This window comes from Eschrichtius robustus, chromosome 1, assembly GCF_028021215.1.
Source record: "Eschrichtius robustus isolate mEscRob2 chromosome 1, mEscRob2.pri, whole genome shotgun sequence".
NCBI lineage: Eukaryota > Metazoa > Chordata > Mammalia > Artiodactyla > Eschrichtiidae > Eschrichtius > Eschrichtius robustus.
Genome location: NC_090824.1, coordinates 162,570,394 through 162,589,677, shown reverse-complemented (window position 1 = coordinate 162,589,677; position 19,284 = coordinate 162,570,394). Strand labels below are relative to the sequence as shown.

The window sequence follows — 19,284 nt, the reverse complement described above, 5'->3', positions numbered from 1 at the left end:
TGAAGATTAAAAAGGTAAGAAAAAGGCTAAAAGTGTGAATGGAAAAGCCAGGTGGCACGGGAAGGCAAACAGCTTCTGGCTTGGGAGGTTATGGCCCGTGTTTGTGGTTTCTAATTCCTCCTTCAAAGCCACGTGTTCCCTGGAGGGACCCAGAATCCCCTTCTCTGATTCCAGTGTGGTTTCCTAGTTTGTGTGCCTATGAGTCTGGTCTCCCAGCAGGCACTTCTTGTGGTTTCAGACCTCAGAGTTACCAATTTCCTTATTTCCAGTTAGCCTTATAAAGAGCTACAGTAGAGTTTGGGCTGGGTTTGAAAATAGCGTACCCAGGTCCACCCCCACATAGTGCTGAGTTTGATACAAATGCTCACAGTAAATTCCCATCCTTTTCCCCTGAGGTCTCTCCATCGCCTTCGTCAGCCTTGCCAGGGAATAGAGGTTACAGGCATACACCTTCACACGTGGCAGAACAAGCAGAACAAATTACCTCTTCAATTATCTAAGTGTCTTAAAGAGCTTCATTGCTTTGTGTAACGGAACTTGATCTTGCGAAACCAGGAATGCTTCCTGTGAGGACTGGCAGTCCTGCTGAAGAAGCTTTTCCAGACCGCAGCTATTGTGGCAACTATAGTTCTCTTAGAAATGTAGGCTGGGAAGCTTCCAGAAATAGTAAGTGAGTCAGAGGCAAGGGGTTTCGAAACTAGAAGCAATGGAGACTTGCTGGGCGAGGGTGGGATTGGAGTCAGGATCCTGAAAGTAGTCAAGAAGGACGAAACGGTTTTGAGAACATCCTCGTCGACTTCTCCCCTTCTCTGCACACCGGGGCCGAGCCTGGAGAGTGAGGGTTGACCGCAGGCACCTTTCCTCTCTGTTGTTCCCAGACCTTCTGTGTCTGTGGGTACACTCCACCTCCTACGTGTCCTTCCTCCCGTCTTGTGGCCACATGACATTTCCAAAGCCAGCTCTTGTCCATTTCATGGTATTAGTTGGCAAGCGGTTGTCCTAAGCTGTGACATTCCTTTTCCCTTTAAGAATTTCCCTGTGACTGCCCTCCTCTGTAAGAGTCTTCAGTCTCTTGAGGAAAGGGTTTTGTTTTATTTTGTTTCATAACCCTGTTGCTGAATATGACTTGGTTAAACTTCCTTGGTTATTTCAACAGGCATCTATTGAACACCTACTGTGTGCCAGGCACTGTTGGCACTGGGGCTATAAAACTGCATAAGACACAACCCACCTTTAGGAGTGCAGTTTGGGTCCCTGTACTATGGAACCCACTAACCTAAAGATTGTTGTGTTGGCCACCTTTGAGGCATAAGGAGGGAAAAATCAAAATGTGCATTGCATGTGCTCGGTTTGGACATTTTCTAGCCCTCTTTCACTTGTTTTTATTTAAGCCTTAAGCAGATGGCACTGAGGGTTTCTCTCATACCCACCTTCACATCTCCTCAGGGTGGCCTTTCAGCAGCGCCCGCCCGGGCCGTGTCTGCTGTGAAAAACATCAACCTGCCGGAGATGCCTCGGAATATCAACATCGGCGATCTCAACATCAAAGTCCCCAACCTGTCCCAGTTTGTCTGAGAGTGGAAGATGGCTGAACTGAGTCCTTGGAACCAGCAAAGCCGAGCCAGTCCTGCAGCAAAACCCGCTCTGCGCCCTAGAGGAGTCCAGCCTCAGGCCGTGGCCCCTGCTGTCCCGAAGCGGGAAGGAGTCCTGTGTCCACTGGCAGCCTGTGCTTGCTTCTCACATGTGCGGCCTTGCCCATCTCTTGTACACACAGCCACTGCAGATGTGAGGGGCCCTGGCTTCCTCAGTGGGGGTCAGGTGCCCAAGCCACTCGCCCCCTTTACCTGCCACGTGCAGCCACTCCCAGGGATTGCAGACTGTAGTGAGAGGCCCCCCTGCTCCCAGAACCCCACCACGAGGATGTTCTGTGGCGCGAGTCTTCAACCTTAGCACCACGAGGCTCCCTGAGGTCCTGTAGCATTGACTTTCCTGGTGAGGTGCCATAGCCCTCTAGATTTGGGGATGTGGTGAGTGGCAAACAAGGGCAGGATGCTATGAGATCCACAGTTGCCTACTGACTCTACTAGAGTTGGCACACCCAGAATCCTTTTGTATAGCCATGCTGTCTCATCACCACCTCCTGCGGCATACACTCCCCATTGCCACAGTCCTGGCCCTGCTCTCCCAGGTGTTTGTGTGCAGGACACAATCCAAATCATAAGCCTGTTGTTTGCCTGCCCCCCACATTTCTGCCAATAGGGAGGGCACCCCCACACAGCCAGAGGGGTCCCCCTCAAAGGGGAGGGGCCCTGTGTCTGTAGAAAGCAAAGCTGACAACATGTGGAACATCTAAGAATTATGACTCTTCCAGGTTTAAAATACATTCTCCTTCCGAGGAGCAGACGGGTCAGTTGCTGTGTTATGAATGATGAGTCTTCTTTGTACAGGAAACCCAGTGCTGTCTACACCAGCTTCTGGAGCATGAGAGCCTGAGCTGGGGTCATGTGTTCTGGACCTGGCACAGGGGAAGCCTGGGGACACGGGCAGCCTGCTGGCTGAGACCAGTGGCAGTGCAGCATCTTCCCCCCAGTGTGCGAGGGGTCCCTGCGTGAGCTCACTCTGGGCACGCCCTGTTCCCCTCAGATGACAGTCCTCTAGAGCTAGCTGTGGAAACCTGTAAGTGTTTACGTTCGGTAAGAGCCTTTCTTCCTGTGGTTAACGTAGAGCTGAAGCTGCTCCCCGAAGTAGTGCCTCTTACTCCTGCGCTGCCTCGGGGCCAGGTCTCAGGTATGATGTTGAGCTGCCTTGAGGTTAGGGAGCTCGCTGCACCATCATGGTAAAGGCTCCCAGCCTGGGGACTTTTCGTGCCTGCCGACCAGTGGCCCAAACTGTTTCCTCAGGCCTCCTGATGCTGTCGCAGAGTCCGTCTGAGATGGTGCCCAACAGGACCATGGTCAGGACCATGTCTTTTCCCACTTTGAACAGTGCTTCCTGTGGTTGGTGCCCTTTGCTCCCTGTAGCCTCTTAACCTCAGTCTTTTGGAACATCTCTGATAACCTCAGAGATGGGTAGTGTTGATCAGAATGTAGGCCCTCTTATGTTGGAAGAGGGAAATGTAGGTTTATATATCTATCTGATGTTAAAACCTCTCATATTCTTTTAAAGAGTTTAATTTTTATTTTTAACAGACATTTCAGTATATTCACATCCCTCTCACATTTGCTGAAAGTGATATAGGAACAAAGAAGGAAAACGATATTTATTTTGCACCTCCTGTAAGGTGGCATGAGCGAGATCCTTCCACAATCCTTACAACAGACACTGTTATCTCCATTTTGCAAGTCAAGAAAGTAAGACTCAGAGAGGTCAAGTAACCTGCTTTAGGTCACACGGGCTAAGAATTGAGACTGTCTGTCTGCCTAAATCCACAGTTCATTATTTTTCACTGCTCAAGATGGCTTCTCCCAATTTTATTTTCTTTCTTATGGGTAAGGAAACCTCAAAAAGTTTAGGTAGCTTCTCAGAAACTGTGGTAAAAACCAGCTTGGTAGCCAGTGACAGCATCAAAGAGTGTGAGCTGGGGGGTCCTCCACATGCCTCCATTGAACTGGTGAGGAAGCAGAAGCCCAGAGTGTTTAGTGTTGTGTCAAGGGTCACAGAGCTAGAACCAAGTCAGTTTTCTTTTTTCTTTTTTTAAAATTTTTATTGGAGTAGAGTTGATTTACAATGTTGTGTTAGTTTCAGGTGTGCAGCAAAGTGAATCAGTTATACATATACATATCAAGTTGTTTTTCTTGAGTTCGTTTCATGGCTTATCGCATTGCTGCCACATGTCCTGGATTTTCTGGAATAGTCTTTGAATGTTTTGCCTGCCAGAAACCAATGATTCCCAAAAGCCACTGACCGGTCCTAGAGACTCCAGCAGTGGGCATCCCAACATCATCCCTCATACTGCTTCTAAAAATGACATAAAACTTGAGCCTGGTCTTTTGTTTGGAACACTTGATCCCTTTCGATGAGCCACAGTAATTGTTCATTAACTACTTGAGGTTGCCTGCAAATCCAGCTACCTTTCTTGCTTGTTATCAGCAAAGCCATAAACTTTTTTGAAAAATAAGAGGAAATCCTCATTGGCCTTTTTTTGGAGAGGGATACAAACACTGCTGCTGAGAGATGTCGGTTATGAAAATAGGGGCCAGGTTTGAATTTGGGAGCCCTTGGCCCTGGATGGTTTACAATGAGGATTTCCTGAAGTGGTACAGAATACTGGGTTTTCAATGTTCACTGCCACTGACAAAAATCTAATATTCCTCCATTATGCAATTTTTCAGTGCTTGGTGGATGCCAGGCTCAGTTCTGGGCACTGAAGGTTGTGAGCAGTGAGGTCCTGCCTCCTGCAGCTGTCTCTGCTGTGCATCTCTGAGTGCTCAGGTCGCATCTGACTGGCAGCCTGAATTTGTGGAGACTAGAGTCAGTGACTTTGTGTTTTATGGAATATTTAAAGGACAGTAACCCGTTTCCCAACCCCAGCTGACCCCATCATGCTCTGCTGTCTATGCTCCAAACAGCCTGTCTTCAAGCTGCTAGAACAAAAATACCATAGATTGGGTGGCTTAAATAACAAACATTTCTCACAGTTCTGCAGGCTGGTCAAGATCAATGTGCCAGCAGATTTGGTGCCTAGTGTGGGCCTACTTCCTGTTTCACAGAGGGCCATATTCTTGCTGTGTCCTGAAATAATGAAGAGAAAGCTCTGGGCTCTTCATCCCCTTATAAGGGTGTCAATCCCACCATGGGGTCTCCACCCCTGTGACCTCATCCAAACCTAATTACCTCTCAAAGGTCCCATCTCCAACTACCATCACATTGGGGATTGGATGTCAACATATGAATTTGGGACACAAACATTCAGTCCATACGTACCCACCTTTCTGCTAGGCCTGGTCATGGCCCTGTGCTTGTCACATTAAGGATTAAGTCAGCTATCTCGAGTCTTCTCAAGTCCCTGTTATTCAGGCCTCTGCCACTTACAGAGCCAGCCTTTCCTCCCCACCACCTCCACCTCCATGGAGCCAACCTAGGGAAGACCTCTCGGGCCCCAGCTTCACCAGGAAAGAAACCAGGGGAGTATGGCTGAAACCAGGCTGCTGGCTAAGTCCTGTCTCGTGGACCAGTCTTTAGTAGGGGATTTCCTTAGTGTGGTCCATGGGTTTCCAAATAGGATGCAGCAGTGATCAGTGCCTGAAGATAAAGATCAAGAGAGAGTGTGATAACCAGGACAAGAGCCAATGAGGTATGGGAGGCACCTGGGGTGGGGTGGGGATGTCGTCTCCTAGCAAACATCCTGGTCTTCAGCTTCCCGAGTCTCCTGCCCTACCCATCTCCTTGTGGTCATCGGGAGCCTGGTGTCCACATACCTGTGTGTACCAGAACGTGGCCCGTGCCCGCAGGTGGACAAATGGCTGATCTCATGGTTAAAATGTTGCCCACTGGGGAGCACTGGAGGATGCTACACCTGCGATGTCTGGCAGCAGTTGGCAGGTAGACAGGCCTCCTATAAGGCAGTAGTTCCATGGAAATGATTAATCTTTTCCAGAAGACTGTTCAAGTTCTTTCCTATTTCAATGAATTAATGTTTTGAAAAGGAAATTCACGTGGTTCAAAATTTAAGGTAACAAAAGGCTGTTCAGCCAGACTCTCACCCTGTTCCCCCAAACCACGGAGCACCCACCCCCATCCCTGGAAGCAACAAGTGTTTCCAATTTAAAAGATTAAGAAACAAAGCCTCTGGATTTTTATTACTGAAACTGAGAGAGTGTACTTTCCTCAAAGAGTTCTGTTCCATTTGACCTTGGTGGTTGACCTCAGTCCACTACAATCCTGCCATCCTCTGTAGAGGGAGAGGCCTCCCAGACCACCCCGTCCTTGCTCTGCCTCTCTGTTTTCCATGGCACTCTGATGTCTTGTGTGTTTGAGTTGCAGTTTTTATCTCCCCTACTAGGATGTACGCCCCTCAAAGGCAGGGATTTGTCTCTCCTGTTCAGTGCTGTGTCCCAGCTGCTATGACCAGTGCCTGGTATGTACTGCTCAATAAATAACTATTGAATGAGTGAATAGTTGAGACAAGTGGTAACTCATTCTAACAGCAACTTGTAGCTTATGCTCTCCAGGGCCCTATGCTCAGTCAGCATTTGGGGAAAGAACCTGGGTAATGGCATTGGGAACAGCCTATAGGGAGGGACCAGGTGATGGCCTGTGGAGGATGAGGGAGAGGAGAAAGGCAAAGCTGATGACAGTGGAGCCCACGTGACCAGAGGACCAGCAAGGAAGAAAGACCAGAGTTTGGGTGTGGACATGTGACACGAGTTGCCTGAGAGTATCTGGGGCAGATGTCCACCAGCCAGCTGGGAACCTGGGAGTGGGCAGAGAGGAAATGAATGTCCATCCCAGAGAGATGGTGGTTGAAGCCATGTGGGCGAGCTATGTGGCCAAGAGGACTCAGCCTGTGGGCAGAGAAAGGGAGATGAGAGTCTAGACAGAGGGGCAACTTCAAGTCGACGGAGGACTTTCAGTGGGAAGGGCCCCTGCTGAGAGGCCAAGGGGTGGGACTTAGAAGAGATGACCTTTCTTGGTCTTGCCATTGCTCCTCCACCCCAAGCCCTCTAAGTGAGGCAGCGAAATGAGGGAACTTGGAAGGGGTGGTTCTAGCCTAGTGGTGGGGTGGGTCTCACCCACAAGGTGGTTGTATAAGAGTGTGTGTCACAAGCTAGCTCTGATGTACAGAGCCTTCGGAAGGTCAGTGACCACATCCATAAAGGGGTACCAATAACTCCTGCCTTAGGGGGCTGTTTGAGGGTTAACAGAATCGATGAAGACCACAAGGGAGTCCATAAACACTGGCTGCTGTCATCATTGGGATTTTTGCAGAGGGAATGGGAGCTGAAGTAGATGCAGTTAGCTGGGAGAGGTTTGGTGGTGCTGGGAAGGAGAGACAGACGTCTGTAGTGCTCAAGTTCTGGCAGAAGTCCTCAAAGGTGGGGCTGCAGAGGGATGATGGGGACAGTGGATGCTGGCCGGGCCCCACCAGTGGCCCATATCTAGAGGCCACCGGTGGATAAAGCTGTAGGGGAAGTGGTGGAATTTCTGGAAAGTGAAGCTTCCCTTACAGTGAGGAGGTTTAAGACATAGAAGAGCGAGCTTGGGATTGGTAGGACCGGAAGCGTGGGGGACAGAGCCTAGAACTCCCTTCCCCCAGAGTCAGGGGGAAATGGAGAGGTCCCAAAGGCACAGTGGGAGGAGTCAGCATTTGGCCAGGACAGGGGTGAGGGCCTCTGGCCAAGCAGGCCTGGCCGAGGGTTGGGCTCCTATAGGGACTCCACGCTTCCTGTGAGAAATGGGATCTTTAGGCTTTCTCAAGACCAAACCTTACATTTTTTTTCAACTCTGATATCAGCCTGGCCTGAGGGCACTTGGGTATAGGGGTGCCCTCCCCTCCCACCTAGGATTGGACCACACTTTCAAGAGGGCAGGATGGGGGTTATTTTCTGTATTGGTGATGATGAATGCCCTTTACAAACCCATGGGATAAAGGCACAGCTGAAATGACAGAAAAGAGGAGGTACAGGTAAATATTTATTCATTTATTATTTTAAGAGTTCAGCTATTGAACATGTTACAAAAGAGGTTCAGTCAAAAAGCCCAAAGCCCATGTCATCATCAGACTCCTCAGAGTCTTCTTTCTTTGCTGCCACTGTCTTTTCAGCTGGGGCAGCAGTGGTGGAGGCGGCAGGACCTCCTGCTGGTGCCGCCCCAGCTGATAGGCAGGCCCACCAGCCCCTGCCTTGCAGATGAGGCACCCGATGTTGACATTGGCCAGAGCCTTTGCACACAATCCTGGCCAAAAAAGGTCAACATTTACACCAGCTGTTTAATGAGGGCGTTGATCCTCCGTGGCTATCACCTCATTGTTGTGCAAGATGAGGGCCGAGTAGATGCAGGTGAGCTCCTAGATGGAGGCCATGGTACAAGCGAATGAGAGGCGTTGCGTGGTGCTAGTCGCCGGATGAAGTGAGGGCCTCACCCCAATGCGACCCAAGCTTCCTCGGAGGGACTGAGCACCCTAGCGGCAGCTGAGGAGAGGGAGCCAGGTGAATTTTTCAAAGACTGGGATCCATTGACTCCCCAGGCTCAGGTGATATTCAAAATATTTACCAACAGGTCTGTCTCAGGCACCGACAAGTGGAGGTACCAGATGGGGGCTTGGGGATGTTACTGGTGGTCCATGATGCTTCTGCCACCAGGCCCTACCTCTCCTGTGGTAACAGAGAGGAGAACCCAGGAGGTTGCCACACCTGCAGCTGCTGCAGTTCGCTCCTGTGCTGGCCTGGGTAGGACCCTGTTGATGGCAACTGTGGCTTGGTGAGTCAGTGTGCCTCTTCCCGCTGGGGCCCTGAGGTGGGAGGGGCAAGGAGCCTCCTCGTACCCCATCCCTAGACCCTTACAAGCTGAAAGTGAAACTGGAGGCCAAGAGACACAAGCCCAGGGCATGCCCACCGCAGAAGATCACCGCCTTTGCCCTGGGCAGCCTGGCACTGAAGCTTTCCTCCAACCTCCCAGTTCTGAGCCCTTGGCACTGGTCGCCCTTCCCTTGACCCCTCTCCAAGCCTCCAAGTGGCTCCCCAGCTGGCCGCGGGCCACACGAATCTTACTCTGGCTGGCAGGCCTGAGGTCGCTGCATGCCAAAGATGGCAATATGTACAGCCTGGAAGGTAATCCTTTCTTGCTAGTAAAGTGCTTCTCTAACTGAGGCAAGCTAAGATTTGAACTGCTAACTGCTAAGCCAGGTTTTCTGGAACTCCTTTTGTGTGTCTGGGAGGTACAGCTAGCTGGTCCACGAGGAGGTGGCTCCCGTTCAGATGCTGGACTGTGCACTCTGGGGTGTTTTCTGCTGAAATTCCCTCTCGTTTTTTGATGAGTTTCCCAGCCTCTACCTGCCTCTTCTCCACCAACTGGGGCCTACCTGGGCCCTATGAAGTGCCAACCAACCCATCAGCTGTTTATTGTGCACGATGATGTTACAAGATTGGAAGGAAATCCCTGGGTCCAAGGTCTGTGCCAAACAGGCAAGTGATACAGTGATGCTACCTGGCATTGCGCTGTGCCTGGCACAGGTTGGTGGCCCGCAGCGGGCCGTCCTTTCAGGCCTCTCCCTGAGCCGCAGTGCTCAGGGTTACAACCCTTTCCTATCAGGTCACCCACTCCCAGCTCCAGCCCAGAACTGGTGAGCTGCTCTTGGCTCCCGTGGCCCCAGAAAGGCCTCAGACTCCAGGCCGGGCCGGGCCCTGGCCCTGGCCATCCCCTCTGCCTGTCTTCAGGTCTTTCTCACTCGCTCGCTTCAGGAGAGTCTCTGCACAAATGTCGCTGTCGGAGGACTTCCCTGCCCTTTCCTATTTCTCATGGCACTTATCACCTGACGTGATAGTGTTTGTAATGTCAAACTCTGTTCTTTTCACTATTTTTTGCTGCTGTTTTGCTGTGCCTAGCACAGTGCCTGACCCACTTTAGCTGTCAGGTAAATAAATGATTGTTCATGAATGAATGAATGAATGAATGAACAATTCTACTGTTCCCCTCTCAACATGCATGGAGCTCCACACCTACTCCAGGCTTGAGGGCAGGAAGCTCTGTGGGGTGGGAGTCATGGGGCCTGGCTTCTCAATTCACTGCATGAGCCTGAGTGAGTCATGTAGCTGCCTACTTCTAGTTGTAGGAATAGTGTATGAGAATGCACTTATCATAGAGACATAAAGCCCTGAATGGGATATAAACTTGGTTTGAATCCTGGCTCCACCACCTGCTAGCTGTGTGGCCTTGGGCAACATCCCTAACCTCTCTGTGCTTCTGTTTCCTCATCTGTGAAATGGGAGTAAAACAGCTTCCTTGAATCAGTCAAGGTTCTTGGTTGCAAACAATAGCACCAACCCAGAAGCTTACAAAAGGGCCATAGGGAAGCTCTCACGCTCAATGGAAAGGTGGAAAGCCCAAAACAAAGCTGTCCAGGACACAAGGAAAAATATTCTCTGGAGCACGCCACCAGCACTGCCAACACTGGACCCCAGGGCCACAGACCCTGCTGGCCTTCCCTGAATAGATAGACTCCTAGGCAGTGCCTCTGATTGGTGAAGCTCAGGTCCAGGGGCCAGGGCAGCAAGTAGAGGAGGCTGGCCCCAGCATCACACAGTGAGGAGCTTGCCAAGCAGGGAAGAGACGCCTGTCCACCACATCACATGCAGAGGGTTGTCCTGAGGATTAGAGTTAATCCAGAACCTTGAACACAGCTAGTGGGAAACCTGGTGGAATCCGCTGGAGTTAGTACATGCTTATCCTTTGACTCAGTGATGTCAAACTAGTGTGCGTGTCTGGAAGACGGGGACAAAAATGTTAACAGCAGCACTATGTGTAATCACCAAAAACTGGGAACAGCCAGATGCCCATCAAGAATGGAATACATGAATAAATAAGTACCCTGGACTACTACACAGCCATGAGAAAGAGCAAACTACAACTACATGTAACAACGTGGAAAAATCTAACAAACACAACACCAGGCATAAGAAGCCAGGCAGAAAACCATGTAGGTTGTATGGTTTCATTTATTTGCACTTCAAACACAGGCAAAGTGAATGCATGATTTTAGAAGCTGGGATAGTGGGTGTCCTCCTAGAACGACAGAGAAGAAGGGGCAGGAGTGGGGCTCCTTGTGCTGAGAAAGCTCACTTTCTTGATCTGGGTGCTGGTTTCACAGTGTGTTCACTTTGTGAACCTTCATTGAGTTCTTCATTTATGATTTTGTATTTTTCTCTAGGCTTGTTATACTTCAATTAAAAAATCACTTATGGGTTTAAGAAAAAAGAAAGAAAATTTGTCTCTGGGAAGCACTGGGGATAGTGCCCATGGTATTAGGTGAATAAATGTTAGGTCGTTGTTGTTACCGTCGTCCTTGTCACTGGTTGGTCTCTCTCCCACCCCACACACCCCATCCTCACACACCGTCCTCCCAGGCTGGAAGAGACCCCTGTGTTCTCAACCCTCAAATGCATTCAGTAGGCAGAGCTGGTGCTGCAAGCACGGGGGTTCTGAGCTCATTTGTGAGTGGTGGGGAAGACCTCCTGGCTCAGCACAACCCATTCACTCATCAAGGAATTAGCCACTTCCTGCAGGGGCTGGGAGGCCAGAGAGAGTGAGAACTGGGCAAACAAAGGGCCTGCAAGTAGCTGAGGACAGGAGTGGAGACAGATCAGGGAGGTGATGGAGAGCTGGGGCCTTGGAGTCAGGGAATGTGTTGGAGCCCATCCTGAGGACAGTAGGAAGCCAGGGAAGGAGTGGTCTGTGTGTGCGTGTGTTGGGCATGGGGGAGGTGTATGTGTCCAGTTTTGCTCTGGCTTTAGTGAGGAGAATGGATGAAAAGGGAGAAAAAAACATTCCAGGAGTCCAATTAGGAAGCCTTTGGTGGTGACCAGGTCAGGGTGAGACCATGGAGGTGGAGAGAATTGGAGGATTCATGGGGCATTCTAGGATTAGAACTGATAGGACTTGGGGATCGTCATCCAGTGTGGAGGGAAGCATGGGGATGGGTGAGGCAGGCGATGACCAGGGGCTTGAGTAGCCCCACAGATGATAGGCCTTGCTCTGTCTGGCACCATGGAGGAGCTGGATTTGGGGTGAGTGTAAGTTAGATTTGGGGAGCAGAGTCAGAAGAGACTGAGACGCAGTGGGCAATGCCTGTGGAGGGTGGGCTTGTGGGAGGGAAGGGAAGCCGTGTGCATAGAGAACCCCTGGCTTACAGGGACACTGCCCAGTTTAGGCAGCCAGCTCAGAGGAGAGGCCCAGATTGGGAGAGTGTGGGCCATGGAACCAGGGTTTCTGGGGCTCAGTGAGAAGGGGGGAAAGGGCTGACAGGGGGATGGGATGGGTGCACAGAGTGAGCTGGGGCCAAGGATGACAGATGTGGGGCCTGGTGGGCTTAGCTAGTCTCTAAATTTCCAAATCAATGAGGTGGGCACTGGTGAATGGGAGGACCCTGACCCTTGAGAAGGAGAGCACCCAGCCCAGGGTGGTGGTGCATCAGGGGACATCAGGCTAGATCGCGTGTGTGGAGCCTCTGCATGATCTCCAACTAGAACAATATCAACGATAATAGTGAAAGTGGCTCTGGTAGACATTATTACTGTTCAAAATATCTATTGCCTCTCCCTGGGGGAGCATGACACTTCCCATACCTTTGACATCAGGCTTGGCTACCTGACTTGCTTTGGTCAATAACCTGAGCATGAGTGAGGTGTGCCACTTCTAAAAAGAAACTTCAGGAGTCATGGTGCTGCCACGTTCATTCTTATCTCTGCCAGGAGACCTGCAGTGTCCCAGATAAGGGCTGCTCCTTCAACCTGGGTCTTGGAGTGGAGCTGACTTAGTGCAGAGCTGCATGACAGACATGTAATGTGAGTCAGAAATAAACCTTGTTGTAAGATGCTAAAATCTGGGGGCTGTTTGTTGCTGCAGTATAGCATAGCCTCAGCTGACTGCTACAGCAGCTCGTGGATTTGGAGTGTGTACTCTGCACCAGGCACAAATGATTCCATTTGTATAAAATTCTAGAAAACATAAACTCATCTATAGTGACAAAAAGCAGATCAGTGGCTGCCTGGGAACCGGGTGGGAAAGAGGGGGGCAAGAAGGAGGGATTACAAAGGGCATGAGAAAACTGTTGAGGTGACAGATATGTTCATTATCTTAAGTGTGGAGATGGTTACATGACTGTATATACATGTCAGATCTTACAGACTTTAAATATGTACAGTTTATTGTATGTCCAGTATACCTCAATAAACAGTTTTTATAGAAAACTCAACTCTGTTAGACTAGAATTCTAATAAAATTCTTATCCTTATTTTACAGATGAGGAAAATGAACCTCTTTGGGATAAAATTACTTGCTGAGGGTCATTCAGTTCTTAAAGGCTGGATCCAGAATCTGAACCAGGTGTGCCTGAATTCAAAACCTGTGCCTTTTAACCCCAAAGGAGTTTGAGTGGCAGGCCAAGGGTCCAGGGGTGAGGGCCCCCAGGCATGAGTATGGGCTACATATGGAACCCCAGAGACAGCACCTGCTTAAACACAGTGTTCCCCAAGAGTCACCTTGTTGGGGGAGACGAGGTGGGCAGATGCCAGGCCCCACGGTTTTCAGAGCAGCCCCACGTCTCCTGGAAGAGTAGGCACAGCATGGCAGCAGTGGGGTTCTGGAGCCAGCTGGTACCCACATGGGAGAGCCGGCTGTTAAAATTTCAGGAATTTCACGAATCAGTTGTTAAACATAGCCATTATTAAAAATTAAATCATATATGCTTACCATTAAGCAAAATATGTAAAAAACAAAGATTATAATACTCAAAACTCATGGCCTCCTAATTACGTTCCCACTTCTGACTGGTATTTATGCTCTTGTGGTTCTGCACACCATTGTGTCTCTTAAGGGGAGATGGTCTCTTCCCAGCTCCGCCTCCTGTGGTAGCTTGAATTCGGACTGGTGGGATTATTTACACCATGGAGATGGGAAAAATGCTAAATCAGTGCTAACCCCTCAAGCCCACCCCCTGCGGATTGTTAAACATTTAATCATCACATCACTGAGCCCTAGGGTCTTGGGCAGGAGGCTCAGGTCTGGGGCTGAAGGGAGAGGCAAGTACAGACAGAGGCTGGAGGCCCGGGGCTGCCTATAATGACGGTGATAAAATGGCTAGCCTGATTCGACCCTAGCTGCCTGACAAGTTTTTTGTGAATTCCCTCCCTTAATCCTCACCACAACCCTGAGAGGTAAAGTGCTATTACTACCTGCAGATGAGGAAGCCGAGAAGATATAATACTTGCCTAGAGTTGCTCAGCTAGTAAGCGTCACAGGCAGGATTACAAAGCCTGACCCTTAACTGCTACTGTCCACACACCCCCGCCCCCTGAAAGTAGCAGTGTTGGGACTCAGGGTCTGGTCTAACCTTTTCCTGAAACCTCCAGCCAGGCACAGGCTCCAGGTCCCTAGGAGCCTGGAGTAGGCTTCAGTGACCACTGGGCCCATGGTCCCAGTTCTCCTGTGGGCAGCCTGTCTTGGGGGCCACGTTTTGTGCAGAACTGAGTACCAGGGAGAGGACTGACCCGTTTCCCATGACCGAGGCCAAGGGCAGGCTGACCCCTTTCCAGAACAGTTTGCACGTCTCAGGGGCCCTGGAGCACTAGGGGACAAGCTGGGCTGGTGGAAGCCCTGAAGCCTCCTGAGGGCTCTGAAGAGGAGAAATTCCAGAGTGCCGCAGCCTGAGGGGCCTCTCAGATCCTCCTCTCAGATCTTCCTCTTCATATGTGAGGAAAGTGAAGGCTTGGGAGTGCAAATGTCCCTGAGACTGAGAAGGGGCTGACTGTCCAGAGTCTGGAGTTTCAGAGAAGAGAGTTTTGGAAAAGGTCTCAGGCTGCCAGAGCAAGAGGAGGAAGCCCTGGGAGGCCAGAAGGTTGGAGCAGGTCTCCCAGGTGCCATGAAGGCAGTGCCCCGAGGGCCGGTGGGAAGGATGCCTGTGATTTTCTTTCTGATGCTGGAGGTGAGGGAGGCTGCAGTGCAGGGTTGGGGGTGACAGGTGGGTGTGCTTCAGGTGAGCCACATGGCGAGTGGACCAAGGCTGGCCTGGAAGAGATTGGGGAAGCTGAGGAGGGCCCCAGGGCCCTGCTGAGTGTAGTGGGTTGAATGGTGTCCCCCAAAAAGACATGTCCAAGTTCTAATCTCTGGAACCTGTGAATGTGACCTTATTTGGAAAAAGGGTGTTTGATGTAATTAAGTTAGGGCTCTGGAGATTAGATCATCTTGGATTATTCAGGTGAGCCCTAAATCCAATGACAAGTGTCCGTATAGGAGATACACAGAGACGAAGGCCACGTGACCCCAGGCAGAGATTGGAGTGATGCAGCCACAAGCCAAGGACCACCTGGAGCCACCAGAGGCTGGAAAAGCCACTGAAGCATCCTCCCCAGCACCTTTGGAGGGAGTACGGCCCTGCTGACACTGTGATTTCAGACTGGTGACTCTCCACACCAGTGTGAGAATACGTTTCTGTTGTTTTTGGCCACCCAGTTTGTGGAAGCCCTAGGAAACCCATCAGTGGGGGTGAAAACGGGCATGTTACAGAGATTCCTCCACTGCATGGGGCAGTGCCAGGCGGGAAAGGAGGCTCACAGGCTGGCAGGTGGAGTGCGGCGAGCTCAGGCTGGGTGGGCAGAAGGAAGGCCTGCAGAGGGGGACGGATGGAAAAGACTATGGGTGGGAGGTGGGGAGAAGCTTGGAGCTCTCAGGGGGATGGGAGAGCCAGGGTCCAGGAGGGGGCTCAAGAAAAGGGCAATTTCAGGAGATGGCAGGTCCTGGGAAGAGATGCGGGAGGGGTGGCCGAGAAGGCAGATGGGGAAACCCCCAGAGCTGAGACTTTCTAGACAAAGAGGCTGACATGCCCAGGGAGAGGCATGGCCAGAGGAGGCATGGGCTATGCCAAGTGGGTCAAAGACAAGCACTGCACTGATATCATCCACAAAGGAATCATTACTGAGGGCTCCTGCGGGCCAGACGTCGTGTGCACAACCTTTCTCGAGTAACTCTCACAACAGCTCAACGAGGGTTTTTTCCCATTTTACAGGCGAGGAAGGCGAAGGCTGTGGGTAAGGTAGTTGCCCAGCTTGTAAGTGTCAGACCCTGACTGGAAGCCACATGTCTGCCTGCAAAGCTGGCCTCCTTCTGAGCATCCTGCCCTGCCCTCGGGAGGCTCCTGGGGGCAGCCTGTGGCCAGTGCGTGGTTGGGTGGGGTGTGGAGGGAGCACTAGGATGGGAGCCGGCCCAGGGGAGCGGCGCTCACCCGCCTTCCTGCCCCGTCTGGCCTGTCCCTCCCTCTCACCCCGCCTCAGGGACCGCTGTTCCTCCCACTAGGCTCCCAGTCCATTCTGTCCCTTCCACGCCTGGGACCCCGCTGGGCTCAACTTCGCAACAACAACAGGCTCTTTCCCACTTCCGGCCTTGCCAAGAGAGTCAGCTCTAAAAGCTGCTCTTTGTCCTTTTTTTTTTTTTTTTTCAAAAAATGTGTTTTCGATCAATTTTATAATAAAACCCAAACTGAATTCTTGAAAACAACAGCAATGAGAAATAATAAAAGAAAAAACTCTCAGCTCCAGGAAGTGCTGACTCTAGCACCATCCTCTCCAGCCCAAGCTGCAGTGCTGGTTCCCTTCCCTCTCTCCCCCAAAACCCTACCTCCACCGACCCATGCACAATTCCTGGTACCAAGCGTCCTAAATATCCCCTAGCCCCTTGGTCTCTGCCTGCTGCTGAGATCCTTCACCTCTGGAGAGGCTCTACGCCTCCCAACTGCTCTTCCAGCCTCCAGTCTGATTCCCTTCCATGCTGGTCCCCTCCATGCATGCTCTCCCCAGAGGCTCACTCTGAAAGACAAATCTGACTCCATCAGTGTCCTTTACTCAAAGTTCATAGAGTCTTAACTCCTTACCACGGCATTCAAGGCTCCAATGTCCAGTCCCTGCTCGCCCCAGCTTCATACCCAGCAGGCACCTGACCCCCTGCCTTTGCATATGCTGGTCCCTCTCTCTGCTTGGGACACCCTTCTTCCACCTGTCCATCAGGATAATTCAACTCAATCCTCAAGACTCAACCCAATTAGTTCCCTCTTTTGATGGCCCTCTCCTGCCCTCCCCAGGCAACAGAGTGGCCCTCCTCCCCACTGTCATGACAACTGGGTGGAACCTGGCTCATTCATTCATCTGATATGTGTCCATTCCCATGCTAGGCACTGGGGCACAGCAGAGAATAGTACTGGCCCAGCCTCTGCCCCAGTGGACATTACTATCCCTGCTGCTGTTGCCCAGGTAGACCATGAGTCCCCCAGGACAGGTGCCACCTGCCTGCACAGAGACGAGCTTGGTGCCCACAGGCAGTGGATGCTCCTTAAATGTTTGTTGACTGAATGACCAACCGGATGAGTGAGTGAATAACCTTAACCCCTTCCAGCTCCCCCTTCCCCAAAGCTTTTCTATCTCCTTTTCTTTTTTAAGTAGTATTTTAATGGTTTTGGTGGTGGTTGCTCCATAAATAGTACAGATGTATGTTTGTTCTAACAATTCAAAGAATGCACAGGTGTACAAGGAAAAAATGGTAGTCTCTCCCGGCCCTGCTCCCCCCAGCCCCTTGCATCAAGTCGACCTCACTGAGGCCGATGAGGTTAATCATTTGGCAGGTGCATTTCTACCACCCCAACACTCATGACTCTACACAAGTCTACATGCACCAAGAAAGTTCTTATGAAGATGAGTAATAGTAAATATATTACTTTGGCTCTTGCTTTTTTAACTTAAAAATATGCTAGGGACATCATTCCAAGGTCATATAAACAGAATTAACTTGATCTCTCCAACTGCTGTGTAATGTTCCCTGTGGATGTTTAATACTTTGTTTAAATGGTACTCTATGGACACTTTGGCCTTTTTTTTTTTTTTTTTTTTTTTTTCTGTAACAAGGAATGCTGCAATAAGCCTCCTCCTACACATCTTTGAGTTCTGGTTGGGTTTCTTCAGGGTTTAGGATAAAGCCCCCAAAGCAGAGTCACTGGGTCAAAGGGGATATGCATGTGAATTTTTAATAGGTCTTGCCATTTTACTTTCTCAAACAGAGCAATTCACAAGAGCTCCAGGAGTGTATGAAAATGTGAGTTCCCCATACCCTGGCCAATTCTAGATGTTATCAATAGTCTAAACCTTTGCCCGTATCATGGGCAAAAACCGACATCTCATTGTTTTGAAATTGCATTTCCTGAATACAACTAAGGTGGAACATCTTTTCATGTGATGGTTGGCCTTTTTTATTTCCTCTTCTGTGAGTTTTTGCCAATTTTCAATTAAAAAATCACCTTGAGGGAACTTTTTAAACATTATCGATATTAATTCTTTGTTGTATGTGTTGCAAATATTATAATCCCGTGTAATAATCGTCTTTTGCCATACAGAAGTTTGTATATGCTTAAATGATTTTTAACTCCTTATTACAGGAATTTGAAAACATACTCAAAAGTAATGAGAACGATATAAGGAACTCCCAGTGTACCTACCTCTGAGCTCCAACAGTGATGAAGATAAGGCTAATTTTCTCTCAGTATGAAGTTTCCCTATTGACGTTGCTTGTGGTGGTTTTTTTTGCAGAAAAAAAAATTTTTTTTTGTAGTCAAATTTATCAGTCTTTTCTTTTGAGGCTTCAGGTTTTGTATAGTATTTATAAAGGACTTCCCCACTCTGGGATTTAAAAAAATTCTCCCATGGTTTCATTCAGTAGTTATAAAACATGATTTGTTTTTCATGGTGGGATAGTATTTCATTATATGGGAAGACCATAATTTACTCAACCAATCACCTATAGCTGCATATTTGGGCTATTTCTGATTTTTCCTGAATTATAAATAATACAAGGCAGTAAAAGCCTTGTCCATAAATATTCTAGTTCATCAGGCTAAATTCCTGAAAGTGACCTTCATTTCCATCCCCAAACTGCCCTCCAGAAAGTCAGGCTGCATTTCTGCCACAGTGGCTTGTGTATTACTCTCAAAATGCCCTCAGAGCCTAAAGCAGAAAGGCAGGGACCCAGAATGGAAGATTCTCTCCTGGCCTGATTGAGCCTTTCTTTGGCTTGTCAGCCATAGAGAGGATTATGTCAAATATGCTAGAGGAGGGGGCCAGGCAGCATGAGACTGGAGGCCCAGAGTAGCTGCTAGGGTATCACTCAGAGCCAACTTTTACTTTACATACAATTCTATACTCCAATAAACTTGTGACCTGGCTTTTAAGAGCACAGGAACAAATGAGAAAGGGGAAGCAAGGCTGCTACTAAGAGCACCCTAGCCCACTTGTGCTGTTTCTAAAGGAAGAGCAAGTGCAAGTCAGTCAAAAAGCAGCCACTTTGGACCATGGTGATGCAGTGCTAAACTGTCCCACAGATCCCAGTAATGGATGAGGGAGAGTCAGTTAGACTGGGTGATCTCTAAATTTGCTTCTAAACCTGAGATTCTGGAAGGTATCTTGAACTTTGTGGTAGGCAGAGTAATGCCCCCTCCCTGAAGATTCCCTTGACCTAATCCCTGGATTCTGTGAATATGCTTTGCTATGTGGCAAAGAGTAATTAAAATTGCTATCAGCTAACCTTAAAATAGTGAGA

The 19,284-nt window shown here is 49.7% G+C and overlaps 1 protein-coding gene and 1 pseudogene across 1 annotated transcript in view; one reads left to right on the top strand and one right to left on the bottom strand.

Moving 5' to 3' along the window:
* Positions 1-6,114, top strand: part of AP3S2 (adaptor related protein complex 3 subunit sigma 2) — a 57,195-nt gene extending 51,081 nt beyond the window's left edge. The window contains exon 6 of the mRNA XM_068557716.1: positions 1,447-6,114. Within this exon, the coding sequence (XP_068413817.1) occupies positions 1,447-1,575 (129 nt within the window). The 3' untranslated portion in view covers positions 1,576-6,114. The remainder of the gene's footprint in view (positions 1-1,446) is intronic.
* A 1,571-nt stretch (positions 6,115-7,685) lies between these two features.
* On the bottom strand, positions 7,686-8,020 carry LOC137773216 (large ribosomal subunit protein P1 pseudogene; annotated as a pseudogene).
* Between the last annotated feature and the right edge of the window lie 11,264 nt (positions 8,021-19,284).